Raw genomic sequence first — 15090 nt, forward strand, 5'->3', positions numbered from 1 at the left:
ATAGAGTCATTACAAACAGAGTGATCTATTTCAAGTGTTTATCTCTGTTAATGTTGATGATTATGGCTTACAGCCAATGATAACCCAAAAGTCATTATCTCAGAAAATTAGAAAAATTAACTAAAAAAACATCTGCAAAGGCTTCCTAAGCATTTAAAAAGATCCCTTAGTCAGTTTCAATAGGCTCCACAATCTTGGGGAAGACTGCTGACTTGTCAGATGTCCAGAAGGCAGTCACTGACACACTCCATTAGGAAAGTAAATTTTGCATTTCATTTGGAAATCAATGTCCCAGAGGAAGAGTGGGGAGGCACACAATCCAAGCTGGTTATGATCTAGTGTAAAGTTTGCACAATCAGTGATGGTTTGGAGAGTCATGTCATCTGCTGGTCTATGTCCACTGTGTTTTATTAAGACCAAAGTCAGCGCAGCCGTCTACCTGGAAATTTTACTTCATGCTTCCCTCTGCCGACAAGCTTTTTGGAGATGGAAATTTTATTCTTCAACAGGACTTGACACCTGCCAAAAGTACTAATATCTGGTGTAAAAACAATATTATCACTGTGCTTGACTGGCCAGCAAACTCGCCTGACCTTAACTCTATAGAGAATCTATGGGGTATTGTCAAGAAGAAGAGGAGACACACCAGACACAACAATGCAGATAAGCTGAAGGCTGTTATAAAAGCTACCTGGGTTTACATAACACCTCAGAAGTGCCACAGGCTGATCGCTTCCATGCCACATCGCACTGATGCAGTAATTGCTGCAAAAGGAGCCCTCACCAAGTACTGAGTGCATTTACTGCACCTACATTTCAGTAGGCCAAGATTTCGGAATTTAAAATAATTTTTCAAGCTGGTGTTAATAATAATAAATAATAATCTTTATTTTTATATAGCTGTTCTGTCCTCACTAAATGAAGCAGAATTCATGTAGCTATACAGGCAGCTAAACCGCTATACTGGGATCCAATAAGGAGACTGTAGGTTGAGTCTGTGCTTTTATTGAACGTGATGGTATATTGGAGCGGTGAAACTACAAGCAAACATAATATATACACTCAGTCAATACAGGGTACATCAGGAATCCATATATACATAATACATTATAAATCAACATCTGCACTAATAGCTAACCAGGGGAAGGATTAATTAATCAGGCTAATATGAGACAGAAATTAGATACAGAATCATAAATACGTACCAGCGATGCTATCACAAGGGGAGAAGAGAAATTAGATGCTTCCTGAATGCACACTGAAGGAAAATGGAGAACTGGAGGGAAAGTACCATAATCCTTTGCAAAAGGCTACCAGAATACACTGCAAAGCTTACCAGAATGCACTGCAACGGAGGGAAAAATACAAGCAAAGTGAAAGTAAAATAACACAATAAAACTGTGGTTATGACTCTGGTCACTAGAGGGAGCCAGAAATACTGAAAACATTAACAAGCAGATAATCAAGGACTATAAATTAGATGTTGGAGACAGAACAATAGCGCTAACATATTCCACAGCGCTTTACAGTTTTGCACACATTATCATCGCTGTCCCCGATTGGGCTCACAATCTAAATTCCCTATCAGTATGTCTTTGGATTGTGGGAGGAAACCGGAGTGCCCGGAGGAAACCCATGCAAACACGGGGAGAACATACAAACTCCTTGCAGATGTTGTCCTTGGTGGGATTTGAACCCAGGACCCCACTGAGCCACCGTGCTGTCCGTATTCTAATTTACTGAGATAATGACTTTTGGGTTTTCATTGGCTGTAAGCCATAATCATCAACATTAACAGAAATAAACACGTGAAATAGATCACTCTGTAATGACTCTATATAATATATGAGTTTCGCTTTTTGTATTAAAGAACTGAAATAAATTAACTTTTTGATGGTATTCTAATTCTGTGAGAACCACATGTATATGAGACAACCCCTAGAGGCAATGGGGTCAGCAGCACACGTGACATTGCAGCACTGTAGTACGTGGCAGAGATTAAAGTCTCGTTATTGTAATTCAGAAAATATATTGTACATGCAAATAACTAACAATTCTACAGACATACATGCTTATAATAAAAGTAAATTCCTTTTATTAAGTTTGTGATACAAATTTTTACACAACATGTAATACATATGTATTTATTGGCAATGTCTCTGAAATCAGGGCGAGTTCCTATTTTCTGAAGCAATTGGCATTTGCCTAGATAATTAAAGATCATTTCTAGGTAATCTTTAATTAGACATACTTTCTAAATAATCAAGTCTTAAAAGCGCTGATTAGAAAACCATGGCTGATTTCTTTCAGAAACAGTGCCACCCCAGACCATGGGTTGTGTCTGGCATTGCAACTAAGGCCAATTTAAGTGAATAAAACTGATTACCAATGCCAAGCAGCCAGATATATTACAACCCTATTAAGTGTGATTCTGGATAAAATGTGCTTCAGTCTAAGCAAAATAGCAGCTGCACAGGATATGTGCTATTTTTAGTTAAAACTATATTAAATGGGTTGTCTGGGGACATCAAGCTATCACTTATCCATGGGATTGGAGATAACTTGATAGGTGGGGTCCAACCACTAGGATCTTCACCCATCGGCAAATTGGTGCACTTTTATGCTGGTTAAACTAGAGCAGCAGTGCTCATGCTCAACTTTTGCTAAATAGATTACCTATGAGGATGCTGAGGGCTTCCGTGGCTTTTTCTGACAGTCCACAGAGAATAAATGGAATGGCAACCAGACATGCACACTGTCACGCCATTCTAACAGGGATAAAAGTACCGCATCAGGGAAAAAATTTCCTGCTCTGCCGATTAGTCGTTGTGGTTGGACACCCACTGATCAATGAGATGTTACTTATCCTAAGGATAGGATAACATGTTTTCACCATAGAACCCCCAAAATTCATGAGCGATGGGTGTAGTTATCTACACACAATAGTTTTATCGGCACATTCTATGTTCACAGGATTAGACACCAAGCTGAAGAGTCCTGGTGATGGTAGGTCAAGTAAGCTGTAGGAGAAATAGGGGGATTCACTGGGCCTAGAGGGTAGAGGAAGGCCTGCAGCGTGGTATGGTACTGATAAAGAAGCAGCAGCACTGAATCAAGTCTTACATGGGCACAGCGTTAAAGTCCAGCACACCACCATGCATACCAATAGATGACTCTTTAGTAAAAAGGTAAAAAAAAACAGTGTAGGACAGGTCCCATCTCATTACAAGACTTGGGCACTATTGTCTCTTGTAAAGCCCTTTTCAGGCTGGCATCCAGGCGTTGTGCTAGGTAGTATACAGGAGCGGTGTCGTTTAAAGTATACTGACTGCCTGACCCATCTGTTTGATAACTGAAAGATACTCATAGGTTTGGGTGCTACAAGGAAGGGTTGGGGCCCAATGTTTGCTCTATGAGCCCTAGTACACTAGTTACAACACTAGAATTATGCGTCAGCCTTTCATCCTCCTCTATGTACTTTCAGCAAATTCAATTATGCTTGTTTTTTAGGGACGATAGGCAGGGATCAAGTTGGATAATGGCCAGGTAAGGAACTTTAGGCTGAATATTATTGATTGTCTGTGGCCAGCCTACAATTATTAGCTGATGTAAATTTTGAGCAAAATGCAATCAGCGAGGGGTTAGATTCTGTCTTAGTGGCAGTGTCACTTCTGTCCATTCTCCTGGTTTTACTATAACTGTCTCCCAGAATGTTTTTTCTTGTTCTGTAGAATCCATCCAGCTTACAGGAACATTATAACTGCTTCCTGTAAGAAAGAGAAATAGTCTTTTAAAAATTGTCTAGTTACTATTTATTAAAACAAGGAAATATATAGAAACATATTACATGATCTGTGATCATTCACACAATGGAAAGCTCTATGGACTCTGTTTGCCTCATTATACTCTATTAATTCATAGGGATTCACATTTTTATAGGCTTCAGAAGGAAGCCATGATAGAGACAGCAAAAAGTGCACAAACATTGTGAAAGCAGCCTAATAAAAGTACTTAAAGAAGTAGTGGAAACGCATAAGAAAAATCAACAACCCCACAACCTGTTTTCTTGTAAACGGTGAGGCCTGAACTTAATCACACCCTACCCCAGTCTCAGGCTAGTACGGCTCTTGGGCTGGTTTCCTCATTATGCCGCATGCTAACATTTAGATAATTTGTAAGAGAGGGGCCTGAGCAGGTTTACAGAACCCAATCTTCTAGAATATTGACTTTATATTTTTTACTTTAGGATTACTAACACATAGTTTAAGAAAGATAAAATAAAATAACCAGTGGGCATCATATTGAGCCAGGAAAAATATTGTCCATATTGTCCAATCTACGCAACCGCAACACCAGCAGAGTGACATATAAGCAGCTAGAGACCACAGCGAGGTAAATACGAGACCAAGTAGCTGGAAAAGGCATCGACAAAGTAAGAATCAATATTCAACCAGAGGACCAACACCAATATTCCTTAAAGGTTTGTTCAACAGTAAAATTTCTCTTTTTTTGTTGCATGAAAGCAATGTCACACCACACTAGAACCTTTTTCTGGCGCTAGATCAACACTTTCTAAGTATTTTTGCACCATCTGGAATTCCGTCAAATTTGCTCAACTATATGATAACATAATAGCACTCTGTGAATTACCTTTCAAGTCTTCTCCTCCTCCAGCACTGCCACTCCATTGCCTTGAATCAGTCCTGTACCTGGTCATAGCTGGTAATGCCATACATTATTTACATGACCTCTACAGTCAATCACTGGCCTCAGCGGTCATGAGCTGTACATGCCAATATTACTGCTTAGGTTGTACAGTCAATCACTGGCCTCAGCTGTCATGAGCTGTACATGCCAATATTACTGCTTAGGTTGTAGCTGTCGCAGTGACAACAGATTGGAGCACCAGAGTGATGGTGCTGGAATGGGAATCAATTTGTAAGATGAGTTATGGTTACTTTATTATGCTGCATGCATCAGGCAAATTTAATAAAATCATGGAAAAACCTCTTTAATGTGGCTGGAACAAAGTTTACTAATATGTACACCATTTATAATTAGCAAAAATGTAATTATTATAAAATAACATATGCCGTTAGATCTATGGGGGAAAAAGTTTGAAGTACCTCGACCAGTACTGAGACGAATTCCTCCGATAGGTCGACTGGACATGGCTCCTTGATCCCAGACCGTGAATTCTACACATGCTTCAGTCAGATCCTCCATCCGAAAACCATCATATACCATAGTGTGATTATACATTGGCCGTAAACTACGTGAAATAACTCGTGTGCGCTGAATACTTGATGGACTGTCATCTGGGAGCACACAGCTATGTAGAGGTAGTAAATGCGAAAGTTAATGTTTTGCAGGCTAATACGCTAAACTCTGGCACCATATGCAAATATAATCTAAAGCTTCCACCAACAATATTGGCAAACAATGAACTAAGACCTTAAGGCTATTTTTCCACAATGAATATTTGGTGTTTGATGCTGCAGACTTTCTGCTCCTACAGTATTATGTAAATTAGGTTCCGTGAGTTTTTTTGTTGCATTTTTAGTGCCTTTTTTTTATCGCATTTTTGATGCTCTGTATTTTGTCCCTTGTTAGGGTGTCATGCTTTAAATGTTGTTTTGTTTTTGATACTCCCTGGTATTTGTATTTGATAAAACTTTATTGATATAGTTATGTGCGGATTGTATTCATTTTTAGTGCGTTCTCACAGCAGAAACACGCTAAAAACACATTGCTTTTTACCCACAGATTTTCTGCATCCAATACAATACAAGTCTACAGGGAAACTGCACAAAAACTCAGTGTATTCATAAGAGAAGTTAACATGTTGTGGATTTGAAACACGCACCGCAGGTCAGTTTACTTTAAAGCACAGTGGGCATGAGATCTCCATACATCTCATTCACTTTGTTGGGACTGGATGTAATACACTGCGTTTTGGAAGCAGCAAAAAAAACAGCATCAAATACTCCCCAAAGACTCATCATGGGCACACTGCCAAAAAGGTAGACATGAAATTATGACTTCTAATGTTACTATACCATTTTACGAATGAACTAATGTTCCCAGCTTTAAGTGGAACAAGCTGTTGTGCCTCCTTGACCCAAATATGCAGTTCTCCAGAGGGTGGAAGTCCTAAACCTGTCATTAATAAAAAGTGTCAATTTAATAAGTTAAATGGAAAAAAACGAGTACAATTTCACACAATATATACAGTGAATCTGAGTTTCAGCAAGTCTCTGGACCAATTGGGAAACTTTACCTTTGCTAAGACGATTGATCAGCTGGTGCAAGTATTGTCCTAAGGATATATGCACGCACAGAGTTTATTTGATGTGATCAAAAACAAGGGAGTTTTCTTTTAGAAACTTGATTGAGGATAAGCACCTTTTTTGAGAAGTTTTTGGAGGTGCTTTACATATTCAGAAATGGTTTTGAAGTGGTTTTCAAGCTATTTTGGAGAGGTTATTTGCTGGAGTATTTTTGGCAGTCTTGAAATGCAGACAGTGCATAGTTTGTATCGTTTCCCATCAAGAGATGTTTCAAAAGAGTGGCATACAATTTGTTTTCTCCTACTAGGCATTTTTAAAAATCCAAAGCAGAATTTTAAAAAAATGCTCAAAAGACTGATCATATAGGGGCATGGCCTGGCTATGGAGGAGTAACGATGTGTGTTTCCTCTCTCCTGTCCCTGGACTAGACATAGACTTCGCGTGGACTATAAAACTATGCCAGAACTCTGCAAATGCCGGTAAGAAAAGGAAGAATACACTGCAGACAACCGGGTACCCTCTCACAGATTTTCCTGCAAGTATTACCCTCTTTCTTAGGCTCCACATAAGCCAAGAGAATCTAAGATGGCGGCGGATGCTTCTGTGCAGCGCGGACTTTCAGAGACGGCTAAGATCAGGAGAGGATCGCCTCTCTCACTTAGCAGCAGCAGGCCAGACCCTACCTCCGCTGTTGAAGAGCGAACTCCTGTATGCCGTGGCTGCTGATAATTCAAAAGCTTCGGGGGATGAACAGGTCAGTCTCTCCCCCTCTAAGGCTGGTTTCACACTTGCGTTTCTTTGCGCTGTTTTTCAGCGCAAAAAAAGCATGCTTTTTTCCTATCTTTTACATGGGTGCGCACAGGTGCGCATACACATGCGTTAGTACGCGTTTGCATGTGCATGCGTTTTTTTGTAGTGTGCGCTCCGGAGCACAAAATGCATCCTGTTGCATTTTTTGTGCATCCGACTTGCCCCAAAAAACGCATGCGCACGCAATGCGTTTTTTTTTTACAGCCAAACACCCATTATAGTCTATGGGTGCGCATACGTGCGCATGGTAATGCGTACGTATGCGCAAAAAAAGCATGCATTTTTTTTAAAAAACGCACAAAAACCCACAAAAAAATGCACACAAAAGCATGATGCGTTTGTTATGTGCGTTTGCACTGCGCACGGTGCGCAGCACAAAAAAACGCAAGTGTGAAAGTAGCCTAAGAAGACAGACACAGGCCCAGTAATGCTAATATGGAGATACTTCCCTGCACTCAGCAGGCTCCTCAGCCACAGGTCCCTCTCCCTGCCCTAACGAATGAGTCAGCTACATCTCCTTTATCTACACATACCATGGCGTTCTTTCCATGGGCAGTCTCTCCAATATCCCATGAAAGGGGAGGTTTCCCTGCAATTCTGTTCCATCCTCCACAGATGCCTCTGAGGGAAGTTTGCAGGCCGACATCACAGATATTGACATAGTCTGGGAAGATCTTAGAGCTCGCATACATGTTATTCCCACCAGGGAGGATATGGAGAACTATGTATCTAGACTGGAATCATCATACAAGGCTGAAGCTGCCTCTATTAGAGGGAAAATACAACAACAAGTAACAGAGAGGGTGCCTATCACAGAAAATAGCACAGCTAATATGGAACAAAAACTGATCACCCATGAAAAAGCTATTTCTTCTCATTCATACCAATTAGAATACTTGACGGATCTTGTGGACGACATTGAAAACAAAGTACGACGTAACAAAATCAGGGTTAGGGGGCACCCTGAAACAGTGTCTCAGAAGGATCTAGGTGAGACTCTAAGATATCTTTTCAACTCCATTACGGGAGCACACCCAGACTCTGAATTAGAATTAGATAGAGCACATAGATCTCTGGGTCCTAGATCCACTGATGAAACCAAACCTTGTGATGTAATTTGTCGGGTTCATAGATATAAACAAAAGGAAAGCATTCTATTCAAGGGCCAAAACATGGACCCTATCTTATACAAGGATCATTTAATTCAGTTTATGCAGCACTTGTCGTGGCACACACTTCAAAAAAGAAGGGCCCTGAGACTACTTCTGGAGCTCCTGAGGTAGCAAAACATTCCATATTCATGGGGATTCCCATTCTGTCTCTAGGTCCATCTGGAGGGACGCACACATGTTTTTCGAGACCCTGGTGACTTATCAGCTTTCATTGCAGATCTGAAGATCCCACCTATTTCCATCACATCATGGGACTGACCTGGACTCCCTGGAGGCTCTAACCTGGAATATAATTCAAAGCCACAGAGATCCCCAAGATGTAAACCTAGAAGGCACTTCAGGATTGGAGAAGATAGTGCACCTGTTTCTCCCCCTCCTGCCCCACTGGACTGAACTTTTCTTTCACACTCTGCTCTTTTCTGAGATATATTGTAACTTGGTAAAGTTTGGTTCCCTTTTTAAGAAAGATTATCCAACTTGACCCTTGAATGATTTATAGCCGGTGTCTTTGATTTGAATTAATGCTGGTAACAAGTTAATGTTGTTAACACAATTATACTTTGTAGGGTTTGTTTTCTTTTGTTATCTTCAGTGTTTTGCTACACAGGTGTGTTTTAGTGTTCGGCCAGGGAAGGTGTTGCCAATTGAAAATCCGCCCCTTCACTATGCTGTGCAGGTGTGGAATAAATTTTTCTCCTCACTTAACTTGCATTTTACTTTTTTTCTTATATTTCACCTAATCCCTTCTTAACTCCCACTCTAACATGCCTCTGTTTTCCATTCCCTTTCTCCCTGCCATGGCGTCAATCAAAATAAGTTTGCTTAACATAAGAGGCTTTAATTTTCCACAGAAGCGATCTCAAGGGCTATATTCCATGCATAAACAGAAAGTACAAATCCTTATGTTGCAGGAGACACACTTAAAACCTGTGAAAAATGAGGATGAATGCACTCATGGAGATCAACATCCAACACTGCGGAGACACCATCACATGTTTCTCAACGCAGTGATTCTAGAGCACTGCCCCCATCCCTTATGGGAAATATGTAAAAATATGCAAAACACAAGCCGCGGAGACACCATCACATGTTTCTCAACGCAAGCAATGAGAAACATGTGATGGTGTCTCCGCGGCTTGTGTTTTGCATATTTTTACACTTAAAACCTGGACATGTCCCTAACTTAAAAGATAGATACTTCCATCATTGGTTTCACAGCACTAACCCAGAGTCAAGATCCAGAGGGGTCTCTATAGCATTTCATAAATCCTTCACTTTTACTCTTCTCAATTCTATCATTAATGACAAAGGCAGGTTCATATTCATTAAACTAAAAATAGCAGACTCAGTGTGTACAATAGCCAATTGGTACCTCCCGAATAGGGATCAGATTACTACTTGTAATTTTTTAAAATTTCTCTCTGATTTTACAGAAGGTGTTTTAATAGCAGGCAGAGACTTCAACATTACCTTAAATCCCTCATTGGACTCCTCATCTGGACGTGCAACTGTTCCTGTGAGACAGTTGCATTCATTAAAACAGATCCTCCATGCCCTCCAACTGACAGATGTCTGGCGTGTTCTAAATCCACAGGGTAAAGACTACAGATATTTTTCCCATGCACACAATACATATAGCCACATAGACTTATTTTTATTCAGTCACCAGGCTCTGGCGTGGCAATCAGCCGATACAATAGGAGATATTTTGTGGTCAGATCATGCCCCAATCTATTTTTCTTTAACCCTCCCACCTCTGACCCATCGCTTGTGGACTTGGAGACTAAATGACAACCTTCTCAAGGATAGCCTTTGCACTGCAGAGCTGTCTGAAGCTATAGACTCCTTTTTTCAGGTACATATCTCAGATCAAACCCCCATCCTGTTACAGTGGGAGACTCTAAAATGTACAGTGAGAGGCATTTTAATCAAACACGGCTCCAGACTTAAAAGGCCGATTAATTCACTGGAGACCCTACATAAACAAATGCTTTCATCTTCTATTCTAGGGGAATTATCCAAGAAAAGAAACTCTCTCAGACTGTTGTTGGATCAGAAATATCATAGACAAAGAGAAAAATTTAAACACTACATGTATGAGACATCTGATGAATGTGGCTGCCCCTTAGCAAGACTCCTTCACCCCCGGCTGGCAGCTACATGCACTACCCTTCAAAAGTTTAGGGTCACTTGGAAATTTCCTTATTTTTATAAGAAAAGCACAGTTTTATCCAATGAAGCTAACATTAAATGATTCAGAAATGCACTCTATACATTGTTATGTGGTAAATGACTATTCTAGCTGCAAACATCTGGTTTGTAATGCAATATCTTCATAGGTGTATAGAGGCCCATTTCCAACAACCATCACTCCAGTATTCTTATGGTACTTTGTGTTTGCTAACTGTGTAAGAAGGCTAATGGACGGTTAGAATACCCTTGAACACCCTTGTGCAAGTATGTTAGCACAGCTGAAAACAGTTTGGCTGATTAGAGAAGCTATAAAACTGACCTTCCTTTGAGCTAGTTGAGAATCTGGAGCATTACATTTATTGGTTCCATTAAACTCTCAAAATGGCCAGAAAAAAAGAACTTTCATGTGAAACTCGACAGCCTATTCTTGTTCTTAGAAATGAAGGCTATTCCATGTGAGAAATTGCCAAGAAACTGAAGATTTCCTACAATGGTGTGTACTACTCCCTTTAGAGGATAGCCCAAACAGGCTCTAACCAGAGTAGAAAGAGAAATGGGAGGCTCCGCTGCACAACTGAACAACAAGACAAGTACATTAGAGTCTGTAGTTTGAGAAATCAACGCCTCACAGGTCCTCAACTGGCAGCTTCATTAAATAGTACATGCAAAATGCCAGTGTCAATGTCTACAGTGAAGAGGTGACTCCGGGATGCTGGCCTTCAGGGCAGAGTGGCAAAGTAAAATCCATATCTGAGACTGGCTGATAAAGGGAAAAGATTAATATGGGCAAAAGAACACAGACATTGGACAGAGGAAGATTGGTAAAAAGTGTTTCGGACAGACTAATCCAAGTTTGAGGTGTTTGGATCACACAGAAGAACATTTGTGAGATGCAGAACAACTGAAAAGATGCTGGAAGAGTGCCTGATGCCATCTGTCAATCATGGTGCAGGTAATGTGATGGTCCGGGGTTGCTTTGGTGCTGGTAAAGTGGGAGATTTGTACAATGTAAAAGGGATTTTGTATAAGGAAGACGATCACTCCATTTTGCAATGCCATGCCATACCCTGTGAACAGTGCTTGATTGGAGCCAATTTCATCCTACAACAGGACCAATTATGCAAGATCTATTTAGGGAAGAAGCAGGCAGCTGGTTTTCTATCTGTAATGGAGTGGCCAGCGCAGTCACCAAATCTCAACCCCATTGAGCTGTTGTGGAAGCAGCTTGACCGTATGGTGCACAAAAAGTGCCCATCAAGCCAAACCAACTTGTGGGAGGGGCTTCTGGAATCATGGGGTGAAATCTCTCCAGATTACCTCAGTAAATTAACTGCTAGAATGCCAAAGGTCTGCAATTCTGTAATTGCTTCAAAGGGAGCATTCTTTGACGAAAGCAAAGTTTGAAGGAGAAAATTTTTATGTCAAATAAAAATCTTTTTTTTCAAACCTTGTCAATGTCTGAACTAGATTTTAAATTCATTTGGCAACTCATTTGATAAAAGTATGAGTTTTCATGGAAACCACAAAATTGTCTGGGTGACCCCAAACTTTTGAACGGTAGTGTATGTACCGTGCATCAAGAGACAGGATGGGAAAGAATCTCATAAATCCTAAGGAGATTTTGAATACCTTTAGGTTATATTATGAGAAGATGTACAATATTAAGTGACAGCTTGCAGACCTTTCCCCATTGGATCTGTCTAAGGCCTGTTTCACACATCCGTTTTTCTGCTCAGTCTAAATCCGCTAAAATGGCGGAAAACGGATCCGCAGGTGGATTGAAAGAAACGGGTGGCACCGGACCGTTGTTTTGACGGAAGAGAGAGAGAGAGATTTTTTCAGCCTCCAGAACCGGGTTTAGGGTTAAAATTGTGCCAAAGGTATTTCTTCCAGACATGCGCAGTGAAAAATGCAGATCCGGCCAGGCAAAAAAAGTTTCATGGTCCGTCCAGTCATGTCAGCGGACGCTAAAACTTTGGCGGATCCGTAAATAAATGGATCCAACGGATAACCATCCGTCAAGATCCGCTGATAATGCAAGTCAATGGGAAAAAAAACGGATCCGCCAAGAGAAATGGCGGATCTGTTTTTTTTTGCAAAACGTTGGATTTTGACTGATGGTGACAAACGGATGTGTGAAAGAGGCCTAAGCGAATCTGGAAATGTATCAAAGAAACAGCTTTACCTACCCTGGATCGTCATGTCTCAGATGCACTAGAGGAAGATATATCAGAAATTGAAGTTAATACAGTAATTAAATCCACACCCTCAGGTAAATGTCCTGGACTGGATGGATTTACCCCAGCATTTTATGAATTTTTTTGAGACCAACTTGCTCCGGTTATGGCCAAAACTTTCAACTCCCTAGATGAGGGAACATATTTGGCCCCCCAATCACTAGAGACACACATAACTGTGATCCCCAAACCTGGGAAATATCTCTCAATTACTGCCAATTATAGACCGATATCAGTAATAAATGTGGACATCAAAATAATATCGAAGATATTGTCAGATAGGTTAGTCCTTTTTCTACCAGCAATAGTAAACATAGACCAGGCGGGATTTGTGCAGGGTTGAGAGGCAAGGGACAATACCATTAAGGCAATGCTTATTATCTCTAAGGCTAAATCTAAATCTTTACCCCTAGGTCTCTTGTAGAAAAAGCCTTTGATAGAGTCCACTGGGGGTTTATGAAAGAGGCGCACAAGTTAGGGTAAACAGAACATTATCTTCTCCCTTCACAATTCGAAATGGAACCAGACAGAGGTGTCCCCTGTCCACTCTGTTCTATATATTAGGCCAGGTTCATATTGCGTTAGAGCAGTCCATTCAACGCATGCGCTAACGCTACTCCTTTTTTTTATCGCGTTTTGCGATCACGCTAGCGCAGATGCTCCATCTGCGCTAGCAGTGACGGACCCTTGAACACTGCAGGCTGCATCCGAGGGGCCATCACAGCATGACGGCACATCGCTAACACATGCCGATTATTACATGCGTTAGCGATGCGCTACGTTATGGCAGTCTATGTCAGCGTTAACGGATGCGTCACATCGCGTTAACGCCGCTTTGTAACGAAATCCGTTAAACGGACTGCCATTACGCAATATGAACCTGACCTAAGCGATGGGACATCTTGCTAATGCAATTAGGAACAATCCTAACATACATGAGATCAATATAGGCTCAGTTTATCATATATCATCTCATTATATGCAGATGATCTCCTTTTGTATGCTTCACAACCCCAAATCGCTTTACCCTCTGTAATGAGAGTTTGATAAATTTAGTTTCTTGAGCAACTTCAAAGTGAATTATTCAAACATAGAAGCGTTGAATATCTCACTTTCCAATGAATAAGTTTACTTAGCAACATCAAACTTTCCTTTCAAGTGGCGTGAAGATGCCATAAAATATTTGGGAGTCTTCATTCCTTCTGACCCATCCAAACTTTTCTCTCTTAACTATCAAAAACTATTAGACCAAACCTTTAAGGACTTTGGATCATATAGCAAACTGAAATTATCATGGTTTGGAAGGATAAATACCATTAAAATGAATATACTACCTCGATTTCTCCATGTTTTTCAGACAACACCAGTATCTCCTCCCCAAAGTTTTTTTGATGAGCTTGGTTCTGCTATGATAAGATTTGTGTGGGGCCTAGAATTAGTATGCAAACTTTAACACGCCCTAAAGCATTGGGAGGTGCAGGGCTTCCTAAAGCTGGAGTCACACATAGCGACTTATCAGCGATCCCGACAACGATATCAACGTGTCAGGATCGCTGGTAAGTCACTATGTGATCGCTGGTGAGCTGTCACACAGACAGCTTCACCAGCGATCAGCACGCCGACGCCGAGGTGAGGAGTGAGCCCGGGAGCAGCGGACAAGTGTGCCTGCTGTTCCAGTCCTCCACCAGCAGAGGGCGCGCCTGCATCCCCGGCCTCTCCTGGCGGCGTCCTGCTGCCTCCTGGTCTCCAGCGTGCGGTGGCAATTAAGGTACACACTCCGCGGGCTCCTGGTCCCTAGCGTAAGCCGGCACCTGTAACTCGCTGGTAACTAACGTACACATCGGGTATCCAAGAGACGCACTTCCCTTGGATTCCCGATGTGTACGTTAGTTACCAGCAGATCGCTGGTCTCCCGCCTGTCATACACAGCGATGCGTGCTGGCCAGCGGGAGATCAGCGACGAAAAAAATGTCCAGAGGTTTCTTGCAGCGATCAGCGATACAGGCAGGGGGGCCGGTCGCTGATTGCTGTCACACACAGCGATCTCGCTGGTGAGATCGCTGTTGTGTCACAAAACTTGTGACTCAGCAGCGATCTCGCTATCGAGATCGCTATGTGTGACGGAGCCTTAACTTTAAAACATACTTCCAAGCCTCTACCATAGCTTGGTTCATAGATTGCTTCTTACCAAGGGAATAATGCCAATGGATTGAGATTGAGCAAGAAGGAGGGGAGACACCTTTGAAGCATTTGCAGTGGATTCCGTGGATAGAGGCTTCCAAGCTGGGTTGCTTAAATAATTTGACAGTAGAAACACTCAAAATATGGCACACTTTCTATAAAGGAAAATATCCCTCTGGGATTATCAGTCCTTTTACATCACTTTTT

At 41.3% G+C, this 15090-nt stretch overlaps 1 protein-coding gene across 2 annotated transcripts in view; it reads right to left on the minus strand.

Moving 5' to 3' along the window:
- Window positions 1-2072: 2072 nt before the first annotated feature.
- SYTL1 (synaptotagmin like 1) overlaps window positions 2073-15090 on the minus strand; it is a 308605-nt gene continuing 295587 nt past the window's right edge. For both annotated transcript variants that reach the window (XM_073563993.1, XM_073563991.1), the window contains exons 13-15: window positions 6060-6159; window positions 5127-5332; window positions 2073-3767 (exon numbers count right to left, since the gene is read on the minus strand). In XM_073563993.1, coding sequence (XP_073420094.1) covers window positions 3631-3767; window positions 5127-5332; window positions 6060-6159 — 443 coding nt within the window. In that variant the 3' untranslated portion in view covers window positions 2073-3630. The remainder of the gene's footprint in view (window positions 3768-5126; window positions 5333-6059; window positions 6160-15090) is intronic.

The sequence above is a fragment of the Dendrobates tinctorius genome, unplaced genomic scaffold, assembly GCF_039654945.1.
Source record: "Dendrobates tinctorius isolate UK_male_01 unplaced genomic scaffold, ASM3965494v1 ptg000015l, whole genome shotgun sequence".
Taxonomy (NCBI): Eukaryota; Metazoa; Chordata; class Amphibia; order Anura; family Dendrobatidae; genus Dendrobates; species Dendrobates tinctorius.